This window comes from Hakea prostrata, chromosome 8 (genome assembly GCF_041222555.1).
Source record: "Hakea prostrata isolate BN-2017 chromosome 8, UWA_Hpros_2, whole genome shotgun sequence".
NCBI classification, from domain to species: domain Eukaryota; kingdom Viridiplantae; phylum Streptophyta; class Magnoliopsida; order Proteales; family Proteaceae; genus Hakea; species Hakea prostrata.
In genome coordinates, this window is record NC_142607.1 from 48,844,353 (window position 1) to 48,860,857 (window position 16,505).

Sequence of the window (16,505 nt, forward strand, 5' to 3'; positions counted from 1 at the left end):
TGTTTGGATTTTAGTTTTTTTTTCTAATAGAAAGTATAATAGCTATTGAAAGTTTGATAATTAATAATAATAATAAATAAATAAGAAAAGAAAAGAAGAAGGAAAGAAATAAGACAATATAACCATTTTATGCTTCTTATTGGATTTTCATACATGTCCCCTATTAACTCACATGCTGGTGCAAGGTATGCTCATAAGGAGGAGTTTTTCTTTTTATAAAAATAAAAAATAATAATAAATAAAAAAAAATAAAACATAGAAAACATGTATGGATTTAAGAACTAAATAATATATATATATATTGAACTTGTACCTAAAAAAATATTGAACATAACCCTTAACTAAACTTTTAAAAATTTTTAAGGGGAGGGTTCTTTCAACGAAGAGTCATATAGTTAATGAAAGCATAGACAATTGGATGCAACTCCAATAGAAAAGTCTCAATTTAATTTCTCAGTATGTCATTATTAATATTATTAATGAACTAATTTGAGAAGTTGTTGCTATGTAAGCAGTTCAAAAAGACTTTGAGGTTTTCTTATCATTAAGATTAAGAAGCCTTACCTTTAATAGGAAACAAATAATCCATATATAAGCCTCCTTTGGTTGTATGAGAAATTTGATGGAAGTGAAGAAAAATTTTGCGACTCAAACTAAAAACTTTTGTAACCATTTATATTTATCACTTTATGTAATTGCATGATCAATTCAAAATCATTCTATATTTGGTCATGAAAAATTTTTTTCCATCAAATTTCACTTTATTCTGCATATATTTCTCTTCCATTTCAATAAGTAAATAAAAATTACATACAAAATCCATCAGTACTAAATACGGTATAAAACATTGCTTATGTAATCATATATGGTAATGATCGCAAATGTTTCCCTTTATTTCTCCTTGCAACCAAATAAACCCTAGAACCTCTTACATTTTTTTTACCATCGATTGTTTGACCGGTAAGACCAACACCTCTTTGTAAAGAGATTGTAGGTTTGATTATGCTGAATGTCATATTATTTAATACTCCTATTCCAATGCATAAAAGTTATTTGTTCAACAAAATTAGAAAATAAAAAATACCCTAAAAAAACCAAATTACAAAGTAATATGAAACCTAGAAGAATTTTTTTTTTGTTAAAAAAAAAACTGAAAGAAATTGAAAGCCAAGAAACATAAAAAGAAAGAAAATTTGAGATTAATATGACTATGCTGAGAAGCAGTGGCTTATCGTTTCAGTGCAAGGTGCAGCAAATTTATTGGAGTACATGAAGATCTACCGTAGAAGCAATCCGTGGCAATCAGCAGGTTTACCCTCTGTGTTGGATGAACTTCATCCCAGTAGTTATGTGTACTTCTATCCAAGCAAGGTGGTGAATCTTTTAGGCATTGCAAAGTTTCAATGCTTGCATCACAGCATGGGTTTCCATTGGTGAACCCTGCAAAAGTAGATTTTGATTAGTTATAGAAAGCAAGAAGCTAGGAGATCAATTGATTGAGCTTGATATGATTAAGATTTTCATAAATTATATATCTCACCATAGTTAGAAGGGTTTCGTTTGTCATAGAGGTTTCCCTTGACAAAGGTTGAGCCATGAAGACTGGTAGATAGATCTTGTAACATACTGGAGAAGTCCTTATTGTAAAGAGAAACTAACTGGTTAAAATGCTCTGCACACCCACTTGTAATATTTTCTCTAGTTTTCATGCCTGGTGTACACCCAATTTGAGGTATGTTGAATACCAAAAATTTCCTTGCTCCCAGTTTGTAAAGGTCCTGCCATTGTAATAGTAAAAACCCAGAACTGAGAGATTTTATTTGAACAGAAAAGGCTTATTCAGTAGAAGGGTCAACTTGTTTCTTTTACCTGTAAATTTTGTTTGAGTTCTTGTAAGAGAAAGATGGCAAATTGTTCAGGCCTGTACATATGACTACTGCTGTTTAATTCTGGTAGAAGATAGTTGTTGATGTAGTCATTGCTGCCTATGGTAACAATGAAAATGGATTTGGATAAGTGCAGCAAGAGCTCATCTCTGGTTTTGAAGTTCCCTGGCAAGAACTGCTTTACAGTTTCGTTGAACAACTCAATTTGCACCTCTAGGGCTAAATTTGTCCCCTGCATTAAAAACCCATTGCATCAATCTGTTTTGTTTGAACTTTAAATTTAACACTTACACTCTGTTTCCCTTACCAATGCAGATCCTGTTTCTTTAAGGATACCAGCTGACCCAGAAGCATAATTTATTCCAGTTACAGTTTTGTTCTTTTCAGCCATTGAGAGACCCAAGTATGGAGGAACTAAAGGTAAACCAAGAAATAGAGCTGAAATCAAAGAACACAAGAGAAACAAATCAATAAGATCAGAAGAGAATGCCAAGGTATGGAGGGAACAGAACTGATCCAATTAGTTCTGCTGCAAAATTAAACCATTGACAAAAACTATTGAGAGGGGAAAAAGTCTATTTTCTTTTGTAAATCAAGTTGAATAGTGTTCATTACCTAAAAAATCCACAGAAGTCATGCCATTGGTGAATCTTCCTGTTGCACCAGCTGGGAAGTCTATGCCATATGGCTTATAGTTAACTTTTGCAAGTGTCTGAAGGAAATTGTTATTGCCACTATCTGAAAGTGAATCTCCAAAAATGTACAAAGCTGGGGAAAGACTAAGGGGACTTGAGCAGTTTGCCTTGAAGAGAAGAACAAAGCAATGCAAGAGAAGAAGATACATGGAAAAGGTAGTAGACATCCTTTCTTGGATTCTACCAGGACTTGACCAATAGATTTCATGGATTAATAGCCTAGTTTCTTCATTATGTATGTTACACACCACAAGTAGTAGGCAGATTTTCCTTGTTTTGTTGTTTTCCATGTAGTTGGGTTATGACATTTACCAGAAAGAAAAAAAAAAAGGTTTGACAAGAGTTTCTGACGTTTACCAGAAAGGTTCAAGTCTATGATTTATAGTATTCAATGGGTTCTCTTCTTTTCTTTACTTGTGTGGTATTGGTGGATAAGAGATGTGTTCATCAAACCTAATTACTGTTTAATGTTATTATCTTCCATGAATTCTATAGAAATGGGTGGTCCTTAGATTTATATTCAAAATTCTAGTAGGTGTTAGAAATGATGATTCCAAAGAGAAGTGTAAGGAGACCAAACACACCCTTGGATTTCTAACTGGATTCCTGATCATCCATTGGATTTGGGTTGTTTTCCTTTTGTGACAATTGGCCCAAACACTGTAGCACAATTTATCCATCCCCGATTGAAGATTTGGGATCGACAGCTTCTTGTTTCCTAGTGGCCCAATAGTACTGTGGATAAAATCCTGAATATTCCATTACCACGATTTCCTATCCCAGATTGAGTTTTTGATGCAACAATTTCCACAGAAAATGTATTGATCGGGGATGGATAGGAAGCTCTCCTCCCACGGACTTGAATTTGCGCTAAACCGTTGGATTTGGATAATTCAAGTACTGAACATTGAGAGAGTTGAGAGCTAACCTGAATCTCTTGTCCTACTCAATGTCTCTTATGTGGATACCATGACTCATCAGTGGACCACATTCTCCGGTTATGTCCTTATTCTAAACAAATCTGGAATGATCTTCATTGTTCAGAAATGACTATAGGGGCTTCGATTACCGACAAGGTTATACAGATGCTGTCTTTCGGAACACAGAAGATGGCCAGCGGGAAAATTAGGGACACTCTGCTCATACTCTGGCTCATATGGAAATCCTATACAGCTCTTTTGAAATCAGATGCTCATCCACAGGTGGAAACTCGCAGTTTTATGATTTGGAAAAGTCTTCAGTTTTATTCATTACATATGCAAGAGAGCATTGCAGTTAAGCCCAATTTTGCAGTGATCAAATGGATCACCCCCACTTATCCTATTATAAAGATCAATGTTGATGGATCGGTCTTTAAAGAATCTCATAAGGCGGGGTTTGGAGGAATTGCTCGCGATCACAAGGGAAAGATGATCTTTGCTTTTGGGCAGGGAACGCAATGTCAAGATGTTCTTATTACTGAAGCGATGGCCATGCGACAAGCAATGATTTGGGCTAAAGAATTTTCCTTAACGCATGTGGATATGGAAAGTGATAATCGTGCTTTAATCGCTATTCTGAAAAAGCAAATCCCGGAGGTGCCATGGAAACTCTTTCTCCTCATTGCAAACATACAGGAAATGTCATCTGAATTCCAGTATATATCCTTCAATCATATATATAGGGAAGCCAATATGGTTGCGGATGCTTTGGCGAAAGAGGGTGCTTCAACTCAGGAAGCCCTTCTTTATACTCAGCGCCCGCCTCCTCACTTAAATTGGTTTATGTTGTTTGATGTATTGTCTATAGGTTGTACTCGTGGTTTTTCTCTATAATAAAGTTTGTTTTCCTACCAAAAAAAAGTAAGGTGTATTTTAGAGAGATAAATTCACAAGGTCTTGTCACCAAATGCTTTATAGCAGAGGCTGTTATCAAGTTTTGAACTCGAACCAATTACAACAATTGCTGCCAACATACCATTTCAGTGCTGGGGATGATTAATTTTTCTGAATATATGATGATCTGACAGGGTTCTGACAAAAAATATTTTTATGTTACATCTGTTTTGATTTTTGTATGTCGATCTGTTTTTTTATGTCCATAGTTGGTACATCTGTTTTGGTCTTATGATATGTTGGTCTCTTAACTGATACCAATGGGGTTATTTTAAGCCCATTTTCCAAGTTCTCCATGAGCATCTCTTTGGACCACAAGAAGCTCCTAAGCACATTTAATGCATAATGTGGTATTGATCTCATCTTTCTCTTTCTCCATAATTTTAGTATAAGTTGATGATTGATGTCATACCTGAATGATTTTGAAGTTTGCAGGTATTTAGTTGTTTCAAGCTGATTTCTGGTATAGGTTGATTTTCTTTAAAGTTTCCAAACATTTGGTCAATTATCTTGGTTCCGTCTGTTTCTATATGAATTTTTTTCAGGGCAAAGAAAAAATTTGCTGTCTTCTACGCAATGAAATTTGATCTTTATGATCAACTCTTCATGTCTTCTACCAGAATTATCAACATTTCCAATGCTTCAATATAAAAATAGATGTATGTAAGCTTGTAACGATATTGCTTTTGTTCAGTTGGTTTGGTAGGGAAGAAAATTAGATTTTGATTGAGACATATCCAATAATGAGTATTTATTCTAGACGGGTTACACAATCAATGACTTAATGAATCAAATCAATCCAAAACATGTTCAGGGATGGACTTAATGAATAAAATCAAGCGAAGTGAGTCTGACTATAATCCTGTTATTATTGAAAACTAATACTAGATGCATGATGCCATAGCAAAGATGTTTTTATGATCAAGAACGATGTGAAAATCTTGTGCTACTGGATGATCTGAGTCTGATCTGAGTCAGATTCCAAGTTAGCAATGGAAGAAGATGACAACTAACTTCCATACATTCTTCTGCAGCTCTTTTAGTAGGAAACCAGATGAAAAGTACAAAAAAATTAAAATAAATATAAAAAAGACAGGAGCTGGATACAAAAGAATAATTATATTGAACACAAAAATTTTCATCTATATATCAACACTACAAAAAAGAGGTAACAACAATCTGCAAACTAGTCTCCCTAAAAACAGCCTCTGTATCTGCTTTTGGAGAAAAGTGAAACGGGTGACCTGCCATATAGGATGGGCCAGGGGATGAACACTTGAGAGACAGAAGTTGATGAGGAACCAAAACCTGCAATTTCTATTTAGTAAATTGAATCTTGTGTACATGAAAATGAGGGATAAGCGCTGCAAAACGACACTCCTGTAGTGAAAAAATTGCAGAACAAGAATATGCTTCTTGGGGAATTTCTACCTTCTAACTTGATCTCATATTCTGCCTTGTCTTGATCATTCTCTTTAGAGTAGCAAGCCAGAAGTTGCACTCATCCCACTCACTTGTTTTAAGAAGTACCTGTTCCAAATGTAACAAATCAATGATGCAGAGAGCCTTTTATCTAGTTAAAGTTGACTATCAAAGTTAACAATAAGTCCCTACCTGGATTTGCAAGGCAGTACCAAAATCGCCATTATCCAAAGCCTGGCAAAGCTGGATAAGCTTATCGCCTGCATTTTTAGAAATATCTCCACTATTAAGTTTTGCAAACAAGGTACCAACTTTCCTTGAGTTATCCTCTATTTCACGCTTTTTAGCTGGATTTGCACGGGAACCACCAAGCGCTTCTGATGCCTCATTGAAAAGTCTTGTCAATGTTGTGATAACTGATTTTTGCTGGGCTGTATCATGAATGTCCCAAAGAACCAGAAATCAGGACTGATTTAAACTTAACACACCAAAGACAGTGATAGCTGGCCAATATTTTGAGCAAAACTTTTCCAAAATCAAATTGAATTTTGTGCATTGATATCCTCTGAAGTCAAGTAAATATGTTTTGATCATCAGAGTGATCATATTAGAATGATTTGGGAGTAGCCTGATTCATGATCTAACTGAGAGCAGTTTCAGGTGGCACAAACCAGCACAAAGAATTGATCTGATTCAGAGTGAAGGTATCAGAACCCGGGCAGGCCTAAATCAACCATTGGAGAAGAAATGAGGAAAGGCATTGCATAGCTTCATGCCAGTATGCCAGGTATGACGTTGAACAGAAGTGACTGGACAGCAAGGATCCAAGTACCCAACCCCATTTAATTTGGGGAAGGCTATGCTGTTCTTTTATATGAGAATAATCATTCATTTCTAAAACATCTTCTTAGTAACCAGGCCTCTTCACCGTTTGCATTGAGTTTCAATTAAAAGATGATGAGAATGAAAAAGAAAAAAAAAAAGGATTACCTTAATAATCTGGCCTTTTTGCCACATGTATTGAGCTTCAAGTCAAGAACTTTTGGATATTAATTTTATTAAGATTTCACTATTGGTATTGTCTTGGATTGTAGGCTAGTTGAATCTGGTTAGTAAGCCCAAGGGATGCTTTACGTCTATTTCTTTCAACCATCTCGCATAAGCGTAATTGGCTTACAGCTCATTATAAAAACCATTTAGAAAGCCTAATAAGCCTAGACATTGCATGAACTAGACAGCATGTGTAGAAAGAAGAGAAAGAAGGAAATAAAAAAGAATTGGTAAGAGTAGCATGAAAGAAAAAATTAGACTGATTATGAAATACTTGAGCATTTAAGGTATAACTTGAGATGGGTGGACTTTTAAGTATATAAGTGGGAATTTTCTTGACACAGAAGAATGTTTTGCTCTTTATTCAATTTTATGTTGAATGCATTAATAAGTCTTTAAAGTGTTTAATATTATTTATAGATTTTGGATATTAGTTTATTCTTTAGTAAATGAGTTGACTTTACTTGTTTGTCTTCATCTTAACTTCACTCTGTGACATGGAAGCAGAATTCAGTCAAAAAAGCTGGTTCTGACCTAGATATCTTGGTTTCCTAGAAATCCAAGATAACATAAGCTGGTACTTCAAAAACACGCGGTTTCAATGGTTTTGTTAATTTGAGAAAGAATAGGGTGAGGAATGAGGGAGAGGAGAGGATGGAAGCCACGACTTAGTTTTGGAGGCTTTGATATTTCTTATCAGCACTTCTCAAAGTAACTTTACTATTTATATGTTAATTTACAAGTCTATTCTATATAGGAAAGCATAAACCAATTTCAATTGGTATAAAACTCTTCATTCCTACCACTATTTCCTATCGAGAGTTAGCGCAAAGCACTAACTCTCGATGGATCAATCCTTTCCTAAATTGCCCTTTTCTAACACTCCCCCTCAATCTGGAGCATATATATTACTCATGCCCAGCTTGTTACAAATATAGGTAACCCTTGTATTCCCTAGAGCTTTGGTGAACAAATCTGCGAGTTGTTCTCCAGTCCTCACATGCTTGGGGGATATTATGCCTTGTAGTAACTTCTCACGAACAAAGTGGCAATCTACTTCAATATGCTTGGTACGTTCATGAAAGACTGGATTTGATGCTATATGAACCACAACTTGCTTATTGTTAATTTGAGAAAGAATAGGGTGAGGAATGAGAGAGAGGAGAGGATGGAAGCCACGACTTAGTTGTGGAGGCTCTGATCTTTCTTATGAGCACTCCTTAAAGTAACTTTACTATTTATAGGTTAATTTGCAAGTCTATTCTATATAGGAAAGCATAAACCAATTTCAATTGGTATAAAACTCTTCATTCCTACCACTATTTCCTATCGAGAGTTAGCGCAAAGCACTAACTCTCGATGGATCAATCCTTTCCTAAATTGCCCTTTTCTAACACTCCCCCTCAAGCTGGAGCATATATATTACTCATGCCCAGCTTGTTACAAATATAGGTAACCCTTGTATTCCCTAGAGCTTTGGTGAACAAATCTGCGAGTTGTTCTCCAGTCCTCACATGCTTGGGGGATATTATGCCTTGTAGTAACTTCTCACAAACAAAGTGGCAATCTACTTCAATATGCTTGGTACGTTCATGAAAAACTAGATTTGATGCTATATGAACTGCAGCTTGATTATCACACCATAACTTCATTGGTGTGTCATTAATAATTCCTAATTCCTGGAGTAATTGTTTTATCCATACCATCTCGCATGTTACCTGTGCCATAGCACGATACTCAGATTTCTGCGCTTGATCTTGCTACCACAGTTTGTTTCTTACTCTTCCATGATACAAGATTTCCTCCAATGAATGTGCAATAGCCTGTAGTTGATCTTCTATCAATAGGTGATCCAGCCCAATCCGCATCAGAGAATCCTTCTACATTTCTATGTCCATGATTAGTGTAAAGAAGCCCTTGTCCTGGTGCTTTCTTAAGATACCTCAGAATTCGTATAACTGCATCCCAGTGTTATGTTCGTGGGGCAGACAAAAATTGACTCACAACACTGACAGGAAAGGCAATGTCAGGTCTAGTCACAGTCAGATAATTCAGCTTCCCAACAAGCCTTTCAGTACTTCTCCTGGATCATCAAGAATGGTTCCATCTTCTCGGCATTAACTTTAAGTTACATTCCATGGGAGTGTCTATGGGTTTTGATCCCAACATTCCTGTTTCTGAAAGCAAATCCAGTACATACTTCCGTTGAGATAAGAAGATGCCCTTTGTTGATTGGGCAACTTCAACTCCTAGAAAATACTTTGACTTGCCCAAGTCTTTGGTCTTAAATTTCTCTTGTAAATAGGTCTTTAACCTATCAATTCCTGAATTGTCATCTCCTGTAATGACAATATCATCAACATAAACTACAAAAAAGATCTTGCCTGCGTCAGAGTTTTTAAAGAATACAGAGTGATCACTTTCAGAACGAGTCATCCCAAATTCTATTACAACAGTAGTGAATCGTCCAAACCATGCTCGAGGTGACTGCTTGAGACCATATAATGATTTGCGGAGGTGACAAACCTTATTCTTCTCCCCCTGAGCAACAAACCCAGGTGGTTGCTCCATATACACTTCCTCATGTAAATCTCCATGAAGGAAGGCATTCTTCACATCCAACTGAAACAAGGGCCACTTGTATGTGGCGGCAAGAGAGATTAAAATACAGATGGAAGTAAGCTTGACAACTGGTGAAAAAGTATCAACATAATCTATGCCATAAACTTGAGCATAGCCTTTGGCAACGAGACGAGCTTTCAGGCGAGCTAAAGAACCATCAGGATTAACTTTCACAGTGAATATCCACCTATAACCAATAGCTGTCTTTCTTGAGGGTAAAGGCACAAGATCCCAAGTCTGATTGTCTTCTAAGGCTTGTAATTCTTCGTTCATTGCACTGACCCACCCAGGATTAGACAAGGCTTCAAGAACATTCTTAGGAATAGGATAAGTCTCAATAGTAGATAGAGCAGTAGAGAACCCAGGTGATAAAGTAGAATATGAAATAAAGTTGGAGATGGGATACTGAACACAAGAACGAGTACCCTTCCAAAGAGCAATGGGAATATCAAGGTCAGATTTGGCAGGATCAACAGGCGAAGTCGGCACAGAGGTAGAGACCGTAGGTGCAGAGGGGGGAGCCGGTGGTTTTGGTCGGCGTATGTACACTTTGGTGATGTCTGGTAGAGGTGGAGTGGAAGGAACTGTACCTTATGGAGACACACTTTGAAAAATACACAGATCATCATTTAGGTCAGTTAAACTATGAGATTCAGTGGAAAAAGGAGTTGACTCAAAAGTCAGAAGAATAACAACGATATCCCTTTTGAGTGCGAGAGTACCCCACAAAAATACATTTAAGTGCACGAGGATCAAGTTTAGAGATCCCTGGGCGATGATTACAAATGTAACACACACAACCAAATACGCGAGGAGGCAAAGTAAATAAGGGAGATGAAGGAAATAAGAGAGAATGAGGAATGCCACCTTTTAAGACAGATGAAGGCATCTTGTTAATAAGATAACAAGCAGTCGAAACTGCATCAGCCCAAAAGGATTTAGGAACCTTCATCTCAAATAAGAGAGAACGGGTGACCTCCAATAAGTGTCTATTTTTTCTTTCTGCAACCCCATTTTGTTGAGGAGTGTCGACACATGAGGATTGGTGAAGAATCCCATTAGAAGCCATAAATTTACAAAAAGGATCAGAGAAATATTCTTTGGCATTATCACTACGAAAAGTACGAATAGGAACGCCAAATTGAGTACGAATTTCAATAACAAAATTGCAAAATATGTCAAATAATTCTGAGCGATTTTTCATTAAGTAAAGCCAAGTGACTCTTGAAAAACCATCCACAAATGTAACAAAGTATCTGTAATCTGAAGTAGAACTAACAGGACAGGGTCCCCACACATCAGAATGAACTAGAGAGAAAGGGTGGTCTGATCTGGTATTTATATGAGGAGGAAAACTCACACGATGAAGTTTTCCAAATTGACAAGACTCACAATCCAACTTTGACAGAGAATGAAAACTTTTATCTACCAATTTTAGGGTTTCCAGAGAGGGATGCCCCAACCGACAATGTATTTGATGGGGGATGGAAATACTAGAACAAGCAGTAGAGGATATCTCCTCGAATAGATACAACCCCCAGACATACGGCCTCTACCAAGCATCTTCTTCGTTGTAAGATCCTGAAATAAACAATATCCAGGAAAGAATTTCACCAAACAATTATTAGTGGAGGTAAATTTATGAACGGATAATAGGTTAAATGGAAAATTAGGTACGTAAAGAACTGAGGGTAGAGTAATGGATGGAGTGAGTTGAATTGTACCCACTCCTTTAACATTGATATGAGAGCCATCAACAAGTGTAACCAAAGAGGATGATGGAACAAAAGAGGAAAATATACCTGTAGCTCCGGTCATATGATCAGAAGCTCCTAAATCAATGATCCATGGGTGAGATGTGGTTGAAAGGCAAGCAGTAGCATTACCTGTTTGAACAAGGGTGGCAGTGGCTGATTGTGGTTAAGTGGCCTGAAACTGAGTGAAACGAATAAAATCTTCCTCAGTCATCTTTACAGTCTTACCCTCAGGATGAACTTTAGTAGTTGTAGACGCTGATTCAAAAGTGATAATTGCATTTGCCATGTGTGGGGGCTTCCTATGAAGCTTCCAACAGTATCGTTGAATATGTCCTGGACGACCACAATGATGACAAGTCATAACTTGTCCAGGGTTGTCAGTAGAGTTGTGTGAACCTAGATATTTTTCAGTATTATTTCCTCGAGTTTGTCTTATATTCTGTCCACCATAAGTGCCTCGAGAAACTGTTGCCAAAGCTGAATTTTCTGTAGAGTTATTGGTACTCTCCCTTGCAACACGAAGAACTCTTGAAAATGTGTCAGCTAACGTGGGTACATGATCACTACCAAGAATCTGTGCTCTAACTGCCTCAAACTCTTTTCCAAGACCTCCCAAGAAACCCATAACAGCTAATTGTTCTCTTTGATTTTGCATAGTTTTGACATCAGAGGAGATAGGTAGAATATAGTTTAGTTCTTCATACATTCTTTTAAAATCTGCAAAATATTGGGTAATATCTCTGCCTTTTCTATCTACTTGATAAAATTCCTGGGACAATTCATAGATTCTAGCCAGATTATTCTGACTAGAATACAACACATTCAAATACTCCCATAATTCCTTCACAGTTTGTAAGTGAGTAACCAAATCTATAATATTATCGGCCAATGAATTAAACATCTGCCCAAGTATTTGTGCATCAACAATTGCCTAAGTATCATCATCTATGGGTACAGTCTTAGTCAAATGATCTATCTGTCCCCGTCCAGTAAGAACAATTTTAACTATAGCCCTCCATTGGTGGAAATTTGATCCACCCTCCAATTTCTTCTCAGTTAACCGATGAGAGGATGAAGAAATAATTTCAGTCATAGTATTTTTACTTGAAGTTTCTCCCATATCAAAACAATTTTAAAATCAAATCCCATAAATCAGAATAAGAAATCAGAAACCAGAATCAGAATCAAAGAACCAGAAACCAAAATCAGAATATTCTCATAAACATAAATAAACCAGTTGGACCACTTGAACTAACTTAAAGTCAAACCAAACCAGTAAACCGAGTCATAAAAGATCGATCGCTGCTCTATCGATCGACGGTAGAAGTCTTTTCAAATGATATCTCTCTCTCTCTCGATCTCTCACTCTCTCTTTCTGAACTTCAACCCATAGCCAGAACTGCGATTGATTTCTCTCACTTTCTCTTTCTAAGACAATCGATCGCAGGTAGGATCGATTTCTCCCACTCTCTTTCTGAACTTCAACTTGTTTCCCACCCACAGCAAGAACCAGCAGATCCGACAAACATTCTCAGCCTCAAATCATAAAACGAAAAGATCTCAGTAAATCGAGTTTATTCGTACCTGAAAAATGCAGATTCGACATCAATTGTGGACAAGTTCTTCAACGAAGACAAGCTGCAAGTGCAGCGTAAGGTGTTGCATCCCTTTAATTGCTGGAAACGACTCTCACACCATGTACAGTTTCTTTCCTTTCTATAAAATCAACTGTTTGCCCTGATACCATGTTAATTTGAGAAAGAATAGGGTGAGGAATGAGGGAGAGAAGAGGATGGAAGCCACGACTTAGTTGTGGAGGCTCGATATTTCTTATCAAGCACTCCTCAAAGTAACTTTACTATTTATAGGTTAATTTACAAGTATAAACCAATTTCAATTGGTATAAAACTCTTCATTCCTACCACTATTTCCTATCGAGAGTTAGCGTAAAGCACTAACTCTCGATTTACGCTAACTCTCGATGGATCAATCCTTTCCTAAATTGCCCTTTTCTAACAGGTTTCAACCAAAAACCCTATTTAAGTTCTCTAATTGGACTCCCATCAAAATTTGTGCAAAACCTGATAGGCAAGAGTCACTTTTCCCCCATGAATATGTATTTATGCCTAAAATCATTTAAGTTAATAAAGTTGTATTTTATTTAGTAAAGATATTATTCATAAATAAGCAAATCCACAATTTGAATTTAATAAAAAAGGTTAACCAAAAATTAAATTCTTAAAGGAAAAAAGTTGACCCCTAGATTAAGAACAAATATTGGATTTTCAACAGTAATTGCAAGTTTCAAGTTTTTAATGCGACGTTTTTTTCTCAAATTTAAAAATTCTATAAACTTTAATATGGTAAATCATTGCTAAAAACCTGAAGTGTGGTAAAATGTTCATTTTGTTTGATACCCAAAAAAATATTTTTAATCCTAGTACCTCAGGATTTAACAACTTAATATAGTTGCAACTTCCAACATATATTCTATGTTGCATCAAGTTGACTAAACCTAACCATCAGATCCTAACTTGTTGGATTCTACTAGGAGTTCAATTAGAGTTTGTATAGGAGTTAAATTAGAGTTTGTATTCATGTAAAATTCTATTCCTTGTAATAGTATACTTTCCACTTAATTATAAATAGAGAGCTTGAGATCATTGATCCATAAGCCATTCTACCAACATAGTGTTTCTCAACATGGCATCAGAGCCTAAATTCGATTAGGGAAGTGAGAAAAAAAAAAGAGGACAGTCGAACCTACCTCCTCGCCTCTCTCTCGTTGTCGCAGAAAGAGTATCGAAACCCATCACCCATCACCTTTTCTTTCTGGCAATCCTTCAAACCCATCGAAACTCATCGCCCTTTCTGGCTGTTCTTCAGTACTGCCACAGCATACGGTGAGATCGATTCGACAAAACCAAGAAAAAAAAGATCGAAGCTACCAGCCATCGCCATCGAAGTTCCGCCATAGTCACCTTCAGCCATCGTCTTAGCCATCGCCACGGCTCAGGTAACTCGATCTCCATTGTTGAAACGGTAGAAGTGGAAACAAGAAGAAAGATTGTTACTGCTGCTGCTGCATCATCTTCTCAATTGCACCAATCGTGCGCAACACAAATAGTTATGTACAAAATCACAGAGCAAGGGTAGCATCACCATCATCGTCTCCTTCTGCAATCCAGGTAACCTTCTGAAAGTTTGAAACACCACAATGGTTCATACTTAAAATCCCATTAAACCCTAACCCTTTGGCCGAACCATATGTTTGCTTCTCTTTATATTTAGACCAAACCAAACCATATTTGGTTCTCTTTAAATTTAGACCAGACTTATTGCTCTTTGGCCGAACTATATGTTTGGTTCTCTTTAAATTTAGACCAAACAAAACCATATTATTGTTTTTTTCCTTTTTTATCCAAATCTACTGTTCGTTTAGCCAAAAAAAGAAAAAAAAGAAGAAGAAGAAGATAATTTTGTCAACATGACAACTATCATTGTTTAGCTATTGCATTCTGCGACAATCCTGTTACTTCGAAGGGTGAAGACTGAAAAACTGCAGATAATTTTGTTAACATGACAACCATTGATGGTACTCCTGCTTCCATTGGCTCCGAACATTACCCCACTCTTCATCCTCTTTCGGTAAGCTTTGATGGGACAAATTATTTAATTTGGTCCCGATCTACTTACCTGACTATTGCTGGAAGAGGACTTATTGGACACATTACGAGCACCACTATCAAAACTACTACCACAGGCGTTTCACAGGATAAATGGATCTCAAATGACTCTCTTATTATGTCATTTCTTTTGAATTTCATGATTCCAAATATTGCCCATGGATATCTATTACTAGATATTGCAGCCCAAATCTGGAAGACTACTACTGAAATATATGGACAATTGGGGAATGATGCACATGTTTATGAGCTACAAAAGAAGCTTCATGAGACTATCCAAAAGGAACTGACTATGGCCCAATATTATGCTGCGTTGCGATCTCTTTGGCAGGAGTTGGATCATTATGGGGATTATCATTCCACTAACCCAGATGATGTGACTACTTATAGGAAGCACATTGATAAGATTCGGGTATATGACTTCTTAGCAGGTTTGAATGTGGAGTATAGCGCATGGATACAAGTTATGCCTTGGAATGAAAGACAATTCCGAATCCGCTTTGTCTATGAACAAGTTCTCCCTTTCCTACACTAGAACAGTCTTATGCTCTTGTTCAGTGTGAGGAAAGTCGTCGATTAACCATACTACATACTCCTATTATGGAGAAATCAGCCTTACAGTCTGTTCGCACTAAATCTGATCCGGCTAAGGAGATCAAGTGTGAGCACTGTCACAAACCATATCATACCAAGGCAAATTGTTGGAAACTGCATGGGAAGCCTGCTGATTTTGAGCAAAAACGAGCACAAAGAAAGGGAAAACCAAAGGCTAATCTTTCTAAGACAGTTTCCACCACACCCTCTGTAGACATTGATTTTTCACAGGAGGAGTTCGCTACTCTGCGACGTATTATGCAGTCTTCTACTGTCGGTACAGCCTCGACCACTACTTCCTCTACTACCCATACCAACTCCTACCTTGCTACTTCAGGTAACACTTTTATAGGCTTTCAAGTTTCTACTCCTTGGATCATTGATACAGGAACCACAGATCATGTGACAAGTTTATCCTCCTTTTTCTTACAATATTCTTCAACTTCTGGAAAAGATAAAGTTCGAATTGCTGATGACTCTTATTCTTCCATTGTTAGAAAATGGACCATTCAGCATTCTCCATCACTTTCTTTGTCTAAAGTTTTACATGTTCCCTCTTTCTCTTCTAACTTGCACTTTATCAATAGTCTTACATATGACTTGAATTGTAAAGTGACTTTTTTCCCATCTTACTGTGTCTTCTAGGATCTGGTAACGGGGAAGGAGATTGGACGTGGTAAACTAGACAATGGACTTTATTTGCTCGAGCCGATTGGAGGATCTACTTCTGCTTTGACTACATCTTCTAATCCAGTCCATTCGGTAATATCAGATCTTCATCAATGGCATCGTAGACTAGGTCACCCCCTCTAGGAACTCTTAAGAATATATTTCCTGATTTGGTTTCTTCTTGTAATGGGGATAATTTTTTTTATGAAGCCTGCATTTTTGCGAAGCAGACTCATTCTACTTATTTACC

General features: G+C 36.8%; 2 protein-coding genes across 4 annotated transcripts in view; both read right to left on the minus strand.

Moving 5' to 3' along the window:
- Nucleotides 1-1,221: 1,221 nt before the first annotated feature.
- Nucleotides 1,222-2,786, minus strand: LOC149008352 (GDSL esterase/lipase 7-like). Its single transcript, XM_089166676.1, has 5 exons — nt 2,502-2,786; nt 2,194-2,324; nt 1,870-2,118; nt 1,541-1,778; nt 1,222-1,440 (listed from the first exon to the last, which is right to left on the minus strand). The coding sequence occupies exons 1-5, from the start codon at nt 2,746-2,748 to the stop codon at nt 1,229-1,231; spliced, it is 1,077 nt and encodes a 358-aa protein (XP_089022802.1). The 5' UTR covers nt 2,749-2,786; the 3' UTR covers nt 1,222-1,228.
- Nucleotides 2,787-4,531: 1,745 nt separating this feature from the next.
- LOC149008353 (protein transport protein SEC31 homolog B-like) overlaps nt 4,532-16,505 on the minus strand; it is a 41,921-nt gene continuing 29,947 nt past the window's right edge. The window contains exons 21-23 of one of the 3 annotated variants that reach the window (XM_089165620.1): nt 6,070-6,308; nt 5,887-5,985; nt 4,532-5,763 (exon numbers count right to left, since the gene is read on the minus strand). In XM_089165620.1, the coding sequence (XP_089021746.1) occupies nt 5,890-5,985; nt 6,070-6,308 (335 nt within the window). In that variant the 3' untranslated portion in view covers nt 4,532-5,763; nt 5,887-5,889. Of the gene's footprint in view, nt 5,986-6,069; nt 6,309-16,505 lie in introns of all 3 variants that reach the window. The other 2 variants (XM_089165621.1, XM_089165619.1) reach the window with 2 other exon arrangements.

What these genes read in the sequence shown, in the direction of transcription:
- LOC149008352 (XM_089166676.1), bottom strand. Translation starts at nt 2,748, where the DNA reads ATGTCTACTACCTTTTCCATGTATCTTCTTCTCTTGCATTGCTTTGTT. An exon ending in AAGAAACAGGATCTGCATTG is followed by an intron (nt 2,119 to 2,193) that starts GTAAGGGAAACA and finishes TTTTTAATGCAG; the next exon opens with GGGACAAATTTAGCCCTAGA. An exon ending in AACTCAAACAAAATTTACAG is followed by an intron (nt 1,779 to 1,869) that starts GTAAAAGAAACA and finishes TTACAATGGCAG; the next exon opens with GACCTTTACAAACTGGGAGC.